This window comes from Syngnathoides biaculeatus, chromosome 3 (genome assembly GCF_019802595.1).
Source record: "Syngnathoides biaculeatus isolate LvHL_M chromosome 3, ASM1980259v1, whole genome shotgun sequence".
NCBI classification, from domain to species: Eukaryota; Metazoa; Chordata; class Actinopteri; order Syngnathiformes; family Syngnathidae; genus Syngnathoides; species Syngnathoides biaculeatus.
The window spans coordinates 28,673,580-28,686,774 of NC_084642.1; the positions used below are offsets into that span (position 1 = coordinate 28,673,580).

Consider the following 13,195-nt stretch of genomic DNA (forward strand, 5'->3'; position numbering starts at 1 on the left):
TAACATTTATTCATTAAATGTAAAAGGAATATCAATTATCACAAGGTCCGATATTTGCATATGAGTGCTTTTGGTCACCATTCTTTCCACAATAATGATCTTCGGCCCCAACTGCTTATGAATGGCAAAGATGTGGATCAACCGCAGCGTGAATACCATGAAGTCTATTGCCAGAACACTCCTTCCTGCCTCGTAGGTGTCATCAAACATCCTGCCATCCAAACAAACATAATGTGCTGTTCTTTATCTTTTTATGCAAAACATACAATTAGTAATTGATTTATATTCAAATCACAAAATTATTTACCGGCATGAAACTCCAATTACAAAAAGTGAAATTGCAACCATGTCACACTTGTTCCAGTTGTCCTCCACATAGAGCTTGAACTTCTTTAAAATGTTCATCTCTTCATCTGAAAAGAAGCTCTGCAACACAACACAACAAAGCACCCCCCTTCTTTTAACTAAGATAAAAAAAGTATGTTCTGGAGTTGACATTATTGTATTTTATCAACATAAGTACACTTGCACCCTATCACAGTAATTTTCACCCAATTGTCTTCAAAATGTTAGGTATTATATCACTTTGTCAATGTGGACTGATTGAGGATATTTTACCCAAGATGATTGAACTAGTGAGTGTCAAACTGATTCATGTTTTCATCAGCCCATAATTACATTGGAATGAGAACATCATATAATATAGCAAAGATTCAGTGAGTGTCAATCATAGAGACAAAATTATTAATACAAATGCAAATTAGCAAGTGGAGTGTCAACATGTAATTTCAATTATGTACAGTATGCAAGAAGTACTATTAGCTCTAAAATTACATACAATTGTGAAGTTGTACTTAATGAGAAGTGGCATCTAAGGCTATGAGAGTCACCTGTCGAAGTTCTTCCAGAACCAAAGTGAAAACCCAGAAGTATAGCATTATCTCTGGGACTCCAGGACCAATGGGGGGTGGTGGAAGAAAGTCCAGCAGTAGCACATAGGTGAAGAGGAACAGGAAGGCAAAATACATGATGACGTTACCAAGGAACACAGTTACAGGAGCACTCCAGAAGCGACGCCAGCGACAAAGTAAGAAACGCCACCAAACTGATGCGCAGCTCTGATCTGCTGGAGCACCAGGTAAAGAGTCCCTTAAAGCAAAATGAAAATCAGACAACAGGTTAGATTTTAAGACGCAAACCCAAAGTCATTCGGCTAAATGCATTTATGGTACACTCATCATACTATATGACCAGAAGGGCAGTACAGTGAAGCATGTAGCTACAACATCTATACAGGCCCCATCCCACATGCTGCCACATCTCATCCGATCTCAGAAGCTAAGCAGTCCTGGTCATACCTCTACCTACAAACGTCTCTACTAACAAATAATTCAGGTTACGAACAGCCTCCTCGGAAATGTTTTTTCTCTAGTTACGAAGGAAATTGAGGATGCGAAAGGACAAAAATGGTGCTAGATTCCACTGAGCGTAAACATCCTGAACTGTATCTTGGTTTGAAAGTGAACTGTAAGGTGCTATAATGCTGCTAAGGGAAGTCATTAAAAAAAAAAAAAATGAATAAGAAGCTGTGCTCAGTAAACAAAGCAGCAATGGCGGTGAATGAAATCAAGGGACAGGGGAAATATTTGTGTGTACTGGATTTTTGTGGATACCATAAAAGCCAATGCATGGACAGTAAATTTAAGTCCTAAATTGCTCATTTCTGAATTGATTTTCATGAGTTCCAGTTCACCACCAGTTCAGGGTGTACCCCGCCTCCTCCCCGTTGACAGCTGGGATAGGCTCCAGCACTCCCCGCGACCCTCGTGAGGATAACCGACTAAGAAAATGGATGGATGTGTTTTCATGAGGTTATTTTTTATACCAACGGGAAAGTGTGTGCTATCAATACAAAATGTCTAAAAAAAAAAAAAAAATCATTTAAAATGTTTATTTTAATTTAATAAAACAGAGCTGTAGAACATTGGCCTCACAGTTCTGAGGACCGTGGGTTCAAATCCCAGCCCCGCTTGTGTGGAGAATTTCTGCACATCAGCATCATTACAGACTTACGTTGGGCCATCTTCATCACTTAACAGTAAAACTTTTTCTGTGTCCAAACTGTCCAAATCCACATAGGGTTCTTCACTGTTCTGATTATCCATCTCTTCATCACTAAAGACCATTAACAGTAATAAGACACAGAAAACACTTACAGCAGAAAATGAAATTGTATAAAATACAAATAATCTCACCAGAACTTGATAAGGTTAGTCCAAATGAGAGGTGGACAGAAGAAAGACACAACAAGCTTGGAGATGGCTGTGTCTGTTGTCATTGCTCCCCACCATATCTTTGTCAGGAGAGCCTGACAAATAAATAGAATGATAATAAAATCAAGGTTTTCATCAATTTTCATCCAACGTTCAATCCCAAACTGGGTACGTGTGAATCGTTCCACAAGGCGGCAGTACAAGCCAAATAAATATCTGCATCGAGTCAGATTGCTGTGTCCATGCATGGAAACTTAACCTAGTTTAAAAGATAATTTTCACCATTAATCAAATTATCCCACGAATTCTACGGACCACTACCCCTTCATAGCTGTGCTAATGCAGTGTAATTACTGAAATGAGCACCCGCCCGCTCCTTTCACATGGGGCCTTGTATCAGGTCATAACATCAAATATTTAGTAGATTCATGGTTTTTCATGTCAGTAAAATACCCATTCTCTCTAAAGGGCAACTTCAACGTTCCCTCCATCCCACCCTGTTTTCTATACCACAGGTGAGCTGGAACCTATCCCAATTGACTTTGGATGAAAGGTACATCCTGGCCGGCGGCGAATTTGCATCTCATGTAGACAGCCGACCATTAACTCACACTGACACCTTTGGACAATTGACAACAACTAAAATATTTTCCATTAACCTGATGGGGACATTTTTGAAACATGAGGTAGATGACACTACCATGATAATACTGTCCCGCTGAAGTGAAAGTCTTCTGTTACCTGAACGCCATCCTGAGCAAAGAAAGACTTGGCATCAGCCTCAGTTGCCAGGTTGAGGACCGTAGATTTGCTCCAACACTGTGTTCTCCTTACTAACAATGCATAAGCTCTGTCTTCACTGTTTGAATAACACTCTCCAAACACATCTGTTATAACACAGGGAGAACATGAATAGTGTCAGAATAAGTTAAAACACATCACTGTCTTTTGCATTTTTCAACATTTTTATTCTGATCCCATTGTCAGCCTGATAGCAGAGGAAGAACTCACCAAGGGCAAACTGTTCGTATTTGGCCTCCTTCATGCTACGGGCTGACTCAGCCTCAGACTCAAGTCTTGCCATCTCTTTCAGAATCTTACACCCTGCCAATGCTGCTGCTACTGCCTCAGGGCCCTGAACAAATTCAATAAATATGAATAAAAGTTTTGAATCTCATCAAACTGAATAAAAGAAAAATGCCAGAGTGCACACATGTGCTATTCTATTCATTAACTGGGGTTTACTAAACCTTATTTGAGTGGTGTGAAGTTCAAACATGTCATCTGATGTTAACTTGTTTAAATGTGAAAATCTGCACAGACAAGTCATAGCTAAACCGTATTTGAAACCCTGAGATTTAGTTGACCACGACATGGTTTGGAATCTATAAACCCCAATTATCTTGTACCCAATACTGTACCAAGAGGAATGCTACAATTAAAAAGTGAAAGAAACTGCACTTTCTGTCTCCTTTATATTATTCATTTTAAAAGCACACATTTATTTGTGTTCATCTCATTGTATATTACAAACCAACAAACGAGTACAGATTGGTTATTTTGTATTTCTTAAACACAAAGATACCTGAACAGAACTGTATAATCTGCTAGAACTCATGCGAAAGAAACCGTACAATGATGGTTGGTACCCTAAAAGGCTGCCTTATAAAGTAGGACATTATCATTCCCTTAATGGTAGTTTTTTTACTGTATTTTGGTGCACCTATGGTACTTTGGCCATTGGAAATGCATCAAAAACACATGAACACACCAATCTACTGTCAATTTAGTGTATTTTGTTGTACATAGAGTACATAACAATGGGAACATGAAAACGCTACATAAAAAGGTCCACATCCTACGTTTGAATGTTTACTGTGACCAAAAAAAAAAAAGATTCACATGGATTCTTTATCAAGCCTGCATTAGTAAGAGAGGACAGTTATTGTGGGAATAAGTGAGCCAAAATAAATTCTAACGTAGTAAATAAATTTTACGTGAGCTCATTCTGTAGCTTGTTTGGACATTAATGGAAATTTCATTGAACTCCCGAAAAGAGGTTCAGTTTTTACATGCGCCTTATTGTTCTGGTGTTATAACAGGATCATGAATACGGTACACAAGGCTGATTAATACTCAAGTTGGAGGAGGACAATGACCCAGAGCCCATTTTCACATTTTGCTGTCATAGGTGCAAGAAAAATGAAATGAATGTCATTGCAGCACAACTTGATCTCTTACCTATAATAGGAATGGCACTGTCATTTCTATGTTGGGTCATATTTTACTTGAGCACACTAAGAATAGTTCTGCTCAAATTGATTTTTTTTACTGTGTACGATAAATTATGCACTGTATCAAACTATATGTATGTATATTGGAAAATTGTGAGACATTAGCTCACATGACGCATGCACATATATGAGATGCTGTATTAGCATGCTGCAGAATTAATTCCATTATATTGAATCTTGCAATGTGAGAAACACTTCAAACAGTCGGAATTGTGCCAGTATGTCAATGATATGAGCATTAGTGATGGCAGAATGGTGACACTTTGAATGAAATTACCATAACTTCTGAGAATATTGGAAATAAATGCAGGGAAGGAGCACACAAGTGTGACCACTTAAGGGATGTGGAATAATTAATTTGCTCAGTCCACCGAAGGGCAGTAACAAAATCAAAGCATCCTTATAAAGATGCAAAAAATGAAATAGTTCTGCCGGTGTCATTTAAACTACTGTATTTATAAATCTTAATTTTCACGTCAGGCAATGTTTCTCATTGAGAACAATAACTCTGAAGCATGACCTTTATTTGAGCATTGTTGCTGGAGGTATAAAAGCTTTTAAGTTCATCCCAATCTGTGATAAAGATAAAGCTGCTTCAGCCCTCCCTAATTATCCAAGGTGGGACTTGTATGCTAGGCCACATCACAAAGTACATGCCAGAACACTCCCTCTATATGAATAAGATTATCTCAATTCATTTAGCTGTTTTATTCTTGTTGTTGCTGGTTGCCAGGCATTTGTATACATACAGAATGAATCACACCATATTGTGAAGAAAATGAAATGACCAGACATACCATGGCCCAAAAGTAGTTAGCCATCTGCTGTCGGTTCTGAAGGATGGCCCAGAGGAAAAGATCCCTCCAAGGATGTTGGCAACATTCTTCCAATTCAGCCAGGTTCTTCTGGCTGTGGAACAATCGACCCTTAGCTGGCTTTTCCTGGAGTACAAAGACAACACAATAGCACTGCATGCTTCTAGAATAACAAAGTATAGAATCAAGAAAATTTATTTCATTGATATAAGGTTAATATTAGTATTATACCACAAGTCACATTAAATGTCCCGTTTTATGCACTCACAAAGTACAAACCCAATTCCAGTGAAGTTGAAATGTGTGAAAAACACATAAAAAAATACAATGTTTTGCAAATCATGTTCAACATATATTTAATTGAATGCATGACAAAACAAGATATTTAATGATCAAACTGATGAACTTGATTGATTTTCACAAATAGTCATTAACTTGGAATTTTATGGCTTCAACACATTCCCAAAAAACTGAGACAGGTGTCAAAAAAGACTGAGAAAGTTGAGGAACGTTCATCAAACACCTGTTTGGAACATTCCGGAGCTGAACAAGCTAATTGGGTACAAAAGGAGCTTCCATGAATTGCTCGGTCATTCACAAGCAAAGATGGGGCGACGTTCACCTCTTTGTGAAGTGAATGAGAAAATAGTCGAAGAGTTTAAGGACAATGTTCCTCAATGTACAATTGAAAGGAATTTATGGATTTTATTATCTGCCTGGCACCATGGTGAAGCAACGGTTTAGAGCGTTGGCCTCACAGTTCTGAGGGCCGGGGTTCAAATCCCGGCCTTGCCTGTGTGGAGTTTGCATGTTCCTCCCGTCCATGCATGCCTGAGCTTTCACCTGGCACTCAGGTTTCCTCCCGCATCCCAAAAGCATGCATTAATTAGGTATTCTATATTGCCCCGAGGAATGATTGTGAGTCCAATTGTTGTCTGTATCTATGCGGCCTGCGACTGGCTAGCAACCAGTTCACGGTGTAGTCTGTCTTTTATACTTTTTAAAATAAAGTATTTCACTCACTGTGGGACTTTTTTGGTAAAAGCCTTTGCAGGAGTCATGAAGAAAGTCTTTGAGCACTTTGGCAACCTCATAAAGAGTGAAACGGGGCTTCCTTTCCCCCTGTTCAGATGTGTGCTGCCCAAGAGGCCCAGGTGTCCTTGCATTGCCAAGCAAATGCTGCTTCTCCTCATATTTTTTGAGAAGTAGGTTATGCAGGAGACTCTTCTCCGACACGGACGAGTAAAGTTCTTGCAGACGTCCGTAGGTGAGGAACTCGCCCAGGTTAACGCCGTTGTCAACAAAGAGACGTACAAAGTCTGGCTTATCGTTGATGAGCGCATCCATCATCACTTCTTCAAGGTCGCATGCCTGCATGAATCGTGTTTGAGATGAAGCGATCGAAAATGTGATCATTAACTTGTAACTCCTATAGCACATTGATGATAAATATTAGGAAACCATAAAATTAGTAGGTTTAAGGCAGCAAAATATAACACTTCTTATTACTTTGACTTGTGATACTAAAATGCAACACTCTTTACACATTTGTCAAATACTCTGGATTTAAGGATTAATATTAAAGACAATTAAAGCCTTTGTTTTGTTGTTTTATGTTACTCTCTCCCTCTCACCTTCCACTGAACATCTCCACTGAAGATGTCACTCTTGGCAATGTCCACTCGGTTCCACGCTACAGCCAACTTCAACTCATCAAGAAAGTCTTGGGCTTCCTGACTTTGACTCTTGCAAGCTGACACACCCACACATACCCACAACGTGTCAATGGTGTTATAGAACCTGCAAATGACTCTTTCATGTGCTTTACCTTTGACGAGAGCTTTGAGGATGACCGTGTCCAGCTCAGAGCTCTCTTGTTCTGGGTCATGGACCGTGAGGAGATGACCATGATCCAGTATTTTCTGGATCTGATCAGTATACGATACACACATACAGTACATAGTACAGTATTTGATACTTAGTAAAACATTTTTGGTGATAAATGTTCTTTCATGACTTTTCCCCAAAAAATTATTAATATTTTCCTCATTATTCATAACTGGGCCAATATGTTTTATACATATTTGAATCAACAGAATCCCATTTTAGCTCCTCCCGTTCCCAGGTGTACTATTGTGCAGGCAAAGGTCATTTCTGACATTCATAACTGTAAGCCTCAACTTGTCACCCTCACCAGCTTGACCCAGTTTCTTATGGCCGTGCTGTAGTAGGCGTTCGGAAAGGTGTCCAGCAGCAGTTCGTGAACACTGTCTTTATCCCAGCAGCCCCTGTTCACAAGTGTGACGAGGATGTCAGCCACTCCTCCTGAGCCAGCTAGAATAAGCCACGGTGTCGAATTGTCAATGCCTTTACAGATCCGCTGTAGAAAAGGACAAATTATGGATACAGGTTAAGCTCACAAACTCTTGGTCAGCCTCCCAAAAAGCAAACGTGATCTGAAGCATAACCTATGGCCGCAGTGTAATTGTTTAACCTCCTAATTTATGGCTCTATGTTCAGTATATGCAAATAACGGTGGCATTTTCTGGCCAAAGAGATTATATCAAAAGAATGTAAAAAAAAAAAAATAAAATAAAAAATAGTAATGTTTCTCAGTCTGCTGTAACCTGGAACTTCATGAGTTGGCACAACCAAAATCTGACTCAGAGCCTAATTCCCAGATATTTAGTCATTATTAAGAGCAACATTTGGCACAATTAATTGATCACAAATAATGTCTTAAGGCTAAAAACAAGGCCCTCTTCGTCCAATGAGACCAACCTTTAGGATCCGAGGTTCGCCATGGACCAATAGACATAGAACGGGGATCTCAAAGCTTCCTGCACCTTTAAAACATTTAGGATTCACACAACAAAGGATGAAAACCTTCAGACTGTATTCTAAGATTGAATGTTTTTATGAGGCAAAGTCTACAGTGCTTTTACAGAAGGTAGGACAAAGTATTTGCTTTGCAGGTCACAAGTCTCGATTCTCTGCTCTCAAATCCTGAGTCAAGTCCCAAATTGAGAGACACAAGTCCTGAGTCACGTCTCAATCAAGACATGCAAGCGCTGAGTCGAGTCATAAGTTCCGCACTTTGAATTTCAAGTCGTTTCGATTCATTTTACCAACAAAATAACATTTTAATACATCCATCCCTCCATTTGCAACACCACTTCATTTATAGCCCTTTCAAATCTAATTGGTTGTAAGTTTTCAGTTATTCTACAAAAATACTATCCTATGACTTACTTTTTCTCACTTTATCTCTGAAATGACATTCAATAGGCTCCAGCACTCCCCGCGATCCTCGTGAGGATAAGCTGCTAAGAAAATGGATGGATGGATGGATGGACAAATGGGTGGGTGGATGGATAATGCTGCAATTAGTAATTGAGTATTGAACTGACAATTCTATCTGAATAAGTACAAGGATAAAATATATATTTTGCTTGGTTACAAAGCAATGATAAATATACAAGAGAAAATTCGACAATTCACTTAAAAATTAAAGATAAATTGGTTTCCTCTTTTTACCAGTACAAATATGACATGATCATATCATGTATTTGTTTGAATATATTTTCCTCCCATATTTTACCTCCATATCCTGTGCGCTGAAGAGAGATGTGCTTGAGCAGCTTTACTCTCATTTCACCAGTGGTGTCGGGTCTGTTTGGATCATCCTCCACAAGTACAAAATAGGAGTGGTGGCTGTCAAGGGAATAAACTGACCCATGGGGCAAGTCCTGTGGCTTGTATACTGCTGGCCCACCCAACTTAAAGATAAATACACATTACAAAAAAGTATCATGTTAGGATGTAAGTACCGTAATTTCCGGCCTATAAGCCGCGACTTTTTTCACACGCGAACCCTGTGGTTTATGTGGTGATGCGGCTAATTTGTGCATTTCTTCTAACGGCCGCAATGGGGCGCTCGAGGGGAAAAGGTATGAGTGAGACTGGTGGAATATATGTGGTGAGGAAGTGACTTTTACCAGTCCAGCCCTATTCGCACTGCGCTAGCGTGTTACTGCCATGTCTCAGTGATTTTTACCGGTATGTTTTTTTTTTTTAACCGGCCCTGTTAGCGTGGCGCCAGAGTTAGCATGGCACAAGCATCAGCGCTAGTGCTATCATTAGCACGGCGGTTCTAGCATTAGTGCGGCAGTGCTAGCGTTAAACTCGCTGTGCACCATCTTTGTAAATATCTCGTGTTTCAATGTGTTTCAGTGTGGGCACTTGCGACTTTTACACAGCTGCGGAGTATGTATATACCAAATGGTATTTCCTTTACAAATGTAATGGGTGGGGCTTATAACCAGGTGTGCTCTGTCGGCCAGGAATTACCGTATTTACTTAGAGACAACCATGTTCCTTTTTTTCCAACTGTATATTTGTGTGCATTTAGATACCTTGGCGCTGAGTAGTGACTCTCGGTTGTGGATCATGTTCCAGGGTGCAATGCCAATGGCCACAACACGAACTTTTGTAGAAGTGCTAGCTAAGGAGTGATCTCGTACCGCTTGACCCAGGTGCTTGGTAATGCCAAATCGAAGACCATTAGTCAAAATCCATGCCCCTGCAGTATAGCGAGGATGTTAGATACTTTATGAATGCCTAAGTTAACACACATACACACACACACATGCATACATACATATGTACATTCATGGAATTGATGTGCTTTCGCATCACAGATATACAATATGACTAGATCTACTCTCAAATGATGTGCCTATTCCAGGCCAACATGGTTGCCATGTTGAATGTGGGGCATTGACGTGGTGGCCATGTAATGTAATTTGTGCATAGAACAAGAGAGGGTGACATGGTTTTAAGGAATACAAACCCCACGTCTTTGGAGTCTGGAACACATTATTTTTGGTACAATAACTGTTTATTCTTATCAACCCATTTGCCGTTGGCAACAGATTTGGAAATGAGAAGCAGACTAATTCCTCACAGCTCATGAAGAGTAGTATACCTCAATAATGTCACAATGAGAAAGCTCACCGGCGTGGTAAGTTTGGATAAAATGTGACATTTTCATTCATTTTCAAGGTTTTTTAAAATATCCACCCATCCAACCATTGTCTGAGGTGCTTATCCTCACAAGGGGGCCAAATGCTGTGTCCTATCCCAGGTATCATCAGGCTGGAGGCAGAGTACACCCTGAACTAGTTGCCAGCCAATTGCAGGATACATAGAGACAGAAAGGCCACACTCACAATCACTTCTCGAGGCAATTTGGAGTCTCCAATTAATGTATGTTTTAGGGATGTAGGAGGAAACTGGAGTGCCCGGAGAAAACCCACGCAGGCACCGGGAGAACATGCAACCTAACCCTAACTCCAAACAGGTGGGGGTGGGATTTGAACACTGTGGGTCCAACGCTCTAACCAGTTGCACCATTGAGCCGCCCTTTTTAAAAATATTTATTTACAATACATTTGTACTGCTCTGAGTGTTTCAGGCCACCAAAAACAACATTCAGGATCGATCCCCCAACTCGAAAGCAGGGAGAGTTTACCCTCTCGTACACCGGGGTGAACCCCAACGTATAGGGGCTGTGCTAGTGTGCAATAAGTTCATCCACACCAGCGGCTCTCACCATGAGCAACTTTACAACGAAGAGAGTCCAATCCCTTTCAAGAGAACTAGTACCAGAGCCCAAGCCGTGTCTGGAGGGATGCCCAACTATAACTAGTTGGAACTTCTCGACCTCACACACTAGCTCGGTTCCTTCCATGCCAGCGCACTTTCCGAGAGTCAACTTTTGTTGCCAGCGATCAGATTGCCAACGGTCCCCACCTCTGCCCACAACGTAGCTCACTTTGCACCCAACCTGTACGGTCCCTCCCACAGCTGGGGAAACCATAGGAAGGGGACCCACATTACCCTTTCAGGCCTTCAAACTCCTGAATTCTTTCACACCATAGCGGTTTTCAGAGCTGTGCTTTGTTGGGTCCCTCACCGAGGATCTGTTTGCCACCGGTGACCCTGCCACAACTTAGCTCGTAAGACCATTGGGACACACAAACCAACAAAGGTGACAGTTCAATCTTAAAAATTTACAAAAAAAAATATTTTGTAATAGATAATCGGCTATATCAGACGAGTCCCTGCCAATATTAATCCTTTCTACTGATGTTCCATTGTACACACACACACACGCACACACACACCACACTACATACACATGCAGTATCTGTTGTATTGTTTGTCCTCATGTTTTTCCACTGATGTTGTCAGTACTGTATTGAGTTATCATTAGATGTGCAGGTGTTCTCTGTACCGTAGATTTCAGTGTAGAATGTAAATCAATTATTTTCGGATTAACTGGGATTAAGTCACTGAATTATTGCTGTATGATTGTTTGGTTGTCTCTTACCTGTGCTTTGTGCAGCTTTCACAAGACCTTTTCTGAGTGTGTCCCTGAGCCAAGGCTTCATTTGAGCCAACTCATCTCCTCCCACTAGTGCAACTACCAGGTGTGGAGGAGCAAGTCCCCACTCCTCTGTTAGCATCTGGAAGATGTGCGCTGGGTCAGTATTGCTCTTCACCCTCATAAACTGGAATAAAGGTAAAAGAGTATAAGGCCTCCTTCTAGTCCCGTGACTGTGCGATCTTTTGTTATGTTGTCCACCTTTCCCTTTGTTTTGGAGGCCCCAATAAAGTCAATATCCCCCACTCTTCCAGATGGCCAGTGATTCTTCATTCTGGTACTCTTATGGTCTCTACTTATATTCTGCGATGTCTCATCTTCTGTAGAGGAGCATGAACAGCTGTGGAGGACACTGTATATGAAAAGCCAATATTTTAACATTAACTCATTTGAACAAAATATATTGCTAATAACCACATAATATAATGACTTGTTTTAACAGTTAAACTTTAATCAAATGTCATATAATTTCGGAAGTATGAAGATTACATGTGATGGCCAATGAGTTGAACAGCATAGCCAAGTCAAGTTTATTTTTACAGCAAAATCTTAAAGGGCTTCACAAGGCCACAGAGAGAGAGATAGATAGACAGACAGACAGACAGACAGACAGACAGACAGACAGGACAGACAGACAGATAGACAGACAGATAGATAGATAGATAGATAGATAGATAGATATAGATAGATAGATAGATAGATAGATAGATAGATAGATAGATAGATAGATAGATAGATAGATAGATAGATAGATAGATAGATAGATAGATAGATAGATAGATAGATAGATAGATAGATAGATAGATAGATAGATAGATAGATAGATAGATAGATAGATAGATAGATAGATAGATAGATAGCCATACTCACTGGGGGTCCTGTGACCATTCCAGTTTATCCCCAAATCCCAGGCATTTTGTCTTCGGCTGCAGTCCCTGCAAAGAAGCAGACATGCCAATATTTTGTGCGCTAGTCTTTAAACCAATTATGACTCATTCATCACCCTTTTCACATCATAAAACATTCTCAGAGACACTTGTGGTCAATGCAAAACCGACATAATTTCCATCCCCGCTCCATATGCAAAGTGGCTCTTAGCTTATGTTTGAACTTGAAATTCACAAAGCCTCACAGCTCAACCAACAGCGTATAAATCCAATTCCTTAGAATCAATTCACAAAGGTTTTATTCAGTCATTTTATGAAGTTATGTCTCACTTCAAATGAACACTGACTATCTCAATACTTCCGATTGTTTTATTTAATCCAAATAAATATTAGATGAGCTATTTGGCTGAGTCTTATTTACATTTTTTGTAATAATGTTTAAAATACTCTTTAGCCCTGGAATTAATCATTGAGTAGG

General features: G+C 40.0%; 1 protein-coding gene across 14 annotated transcripts in view; it reads right to left on the reverse strand.

Moving 5' to 3' along the window:
• Positions 1-13,195, reverse strand: part of trpm5 (transient receptor potential cation channel, subfamily M, member 5) — a 59,746-nt gene that overhangs the window by 29,516 nt on the left and 17,035 nt on the right. For 9 of the 14 annotated variants that reach the window (XR_009794300.1, XR_009794303.1, XR_009794302.1 and 6 more), the window contains 18 exons: positions 12,701-12,765; positions 12,032-12,182; positions 11,777-11,957; positions 9,798-9,964; positions 8,984-9,161; positions 8,164-8,228; positions 7,577-7,762; positions 7,211-7,310; positions 7,017-7,135; positions 6,406-6,753; positions 5,365-5,508; positions 3,285-3,408; positions 3,015-3,160; positions 2,256-2,368; positions 2,074-2,175; positions 891-1,149; positions 308-426; positions 79-211 (listed from right to left, as the gene is read on the reverse strand). Coding sequence is in view for 11 of the 14 variants with exons in the window: in XM_061815154.1 (XP_061671138.1) it covers positions 79-211; positions 308-426; positions 891-1,149; positions 2,074-2,175; positions 2,256-2,368; positions 3,015-3,160; positions 3,285-3,408; positions 5,365-5,508; positions 6,406-6,753; positions 7,017-7,135; positions 7,211-7,310; positions 7,577-7,762; positions 8,164-8,228; positions 8,984-9,161; positions 9,798-9,964; positions 11,777-11,957; positions 12,032-12,182; positions 12,701-12,765 (2,700 nt within the window). In the remaining 3 variants the exon portion in view is untranslated. The remainder of the gene's footprint in view (positions 1-78; positions 212-307; positions 427-890; positions 1,150-2,073; positions 2,176-2,255; positions 2,369-3,014; positions 3,161-3,284; positions 3,409-5,364; positions 5,509-6,405; positions 6,754-7,016; positions 7,136-7,210; positions 7,311-7,576; positions 7,763-8,163; positions 8,229-8,983; positions 9,162-9,797; positions 9,965-11,776; positions 11,958-12,031; positions 12,183-12,700; positions 12,766-13,195) is intronic. The other 5 variants (XM_061815162.1, XM_061815156.1, XM_061815155.1 and 2 more) reach the window with 3 other exon arrangements.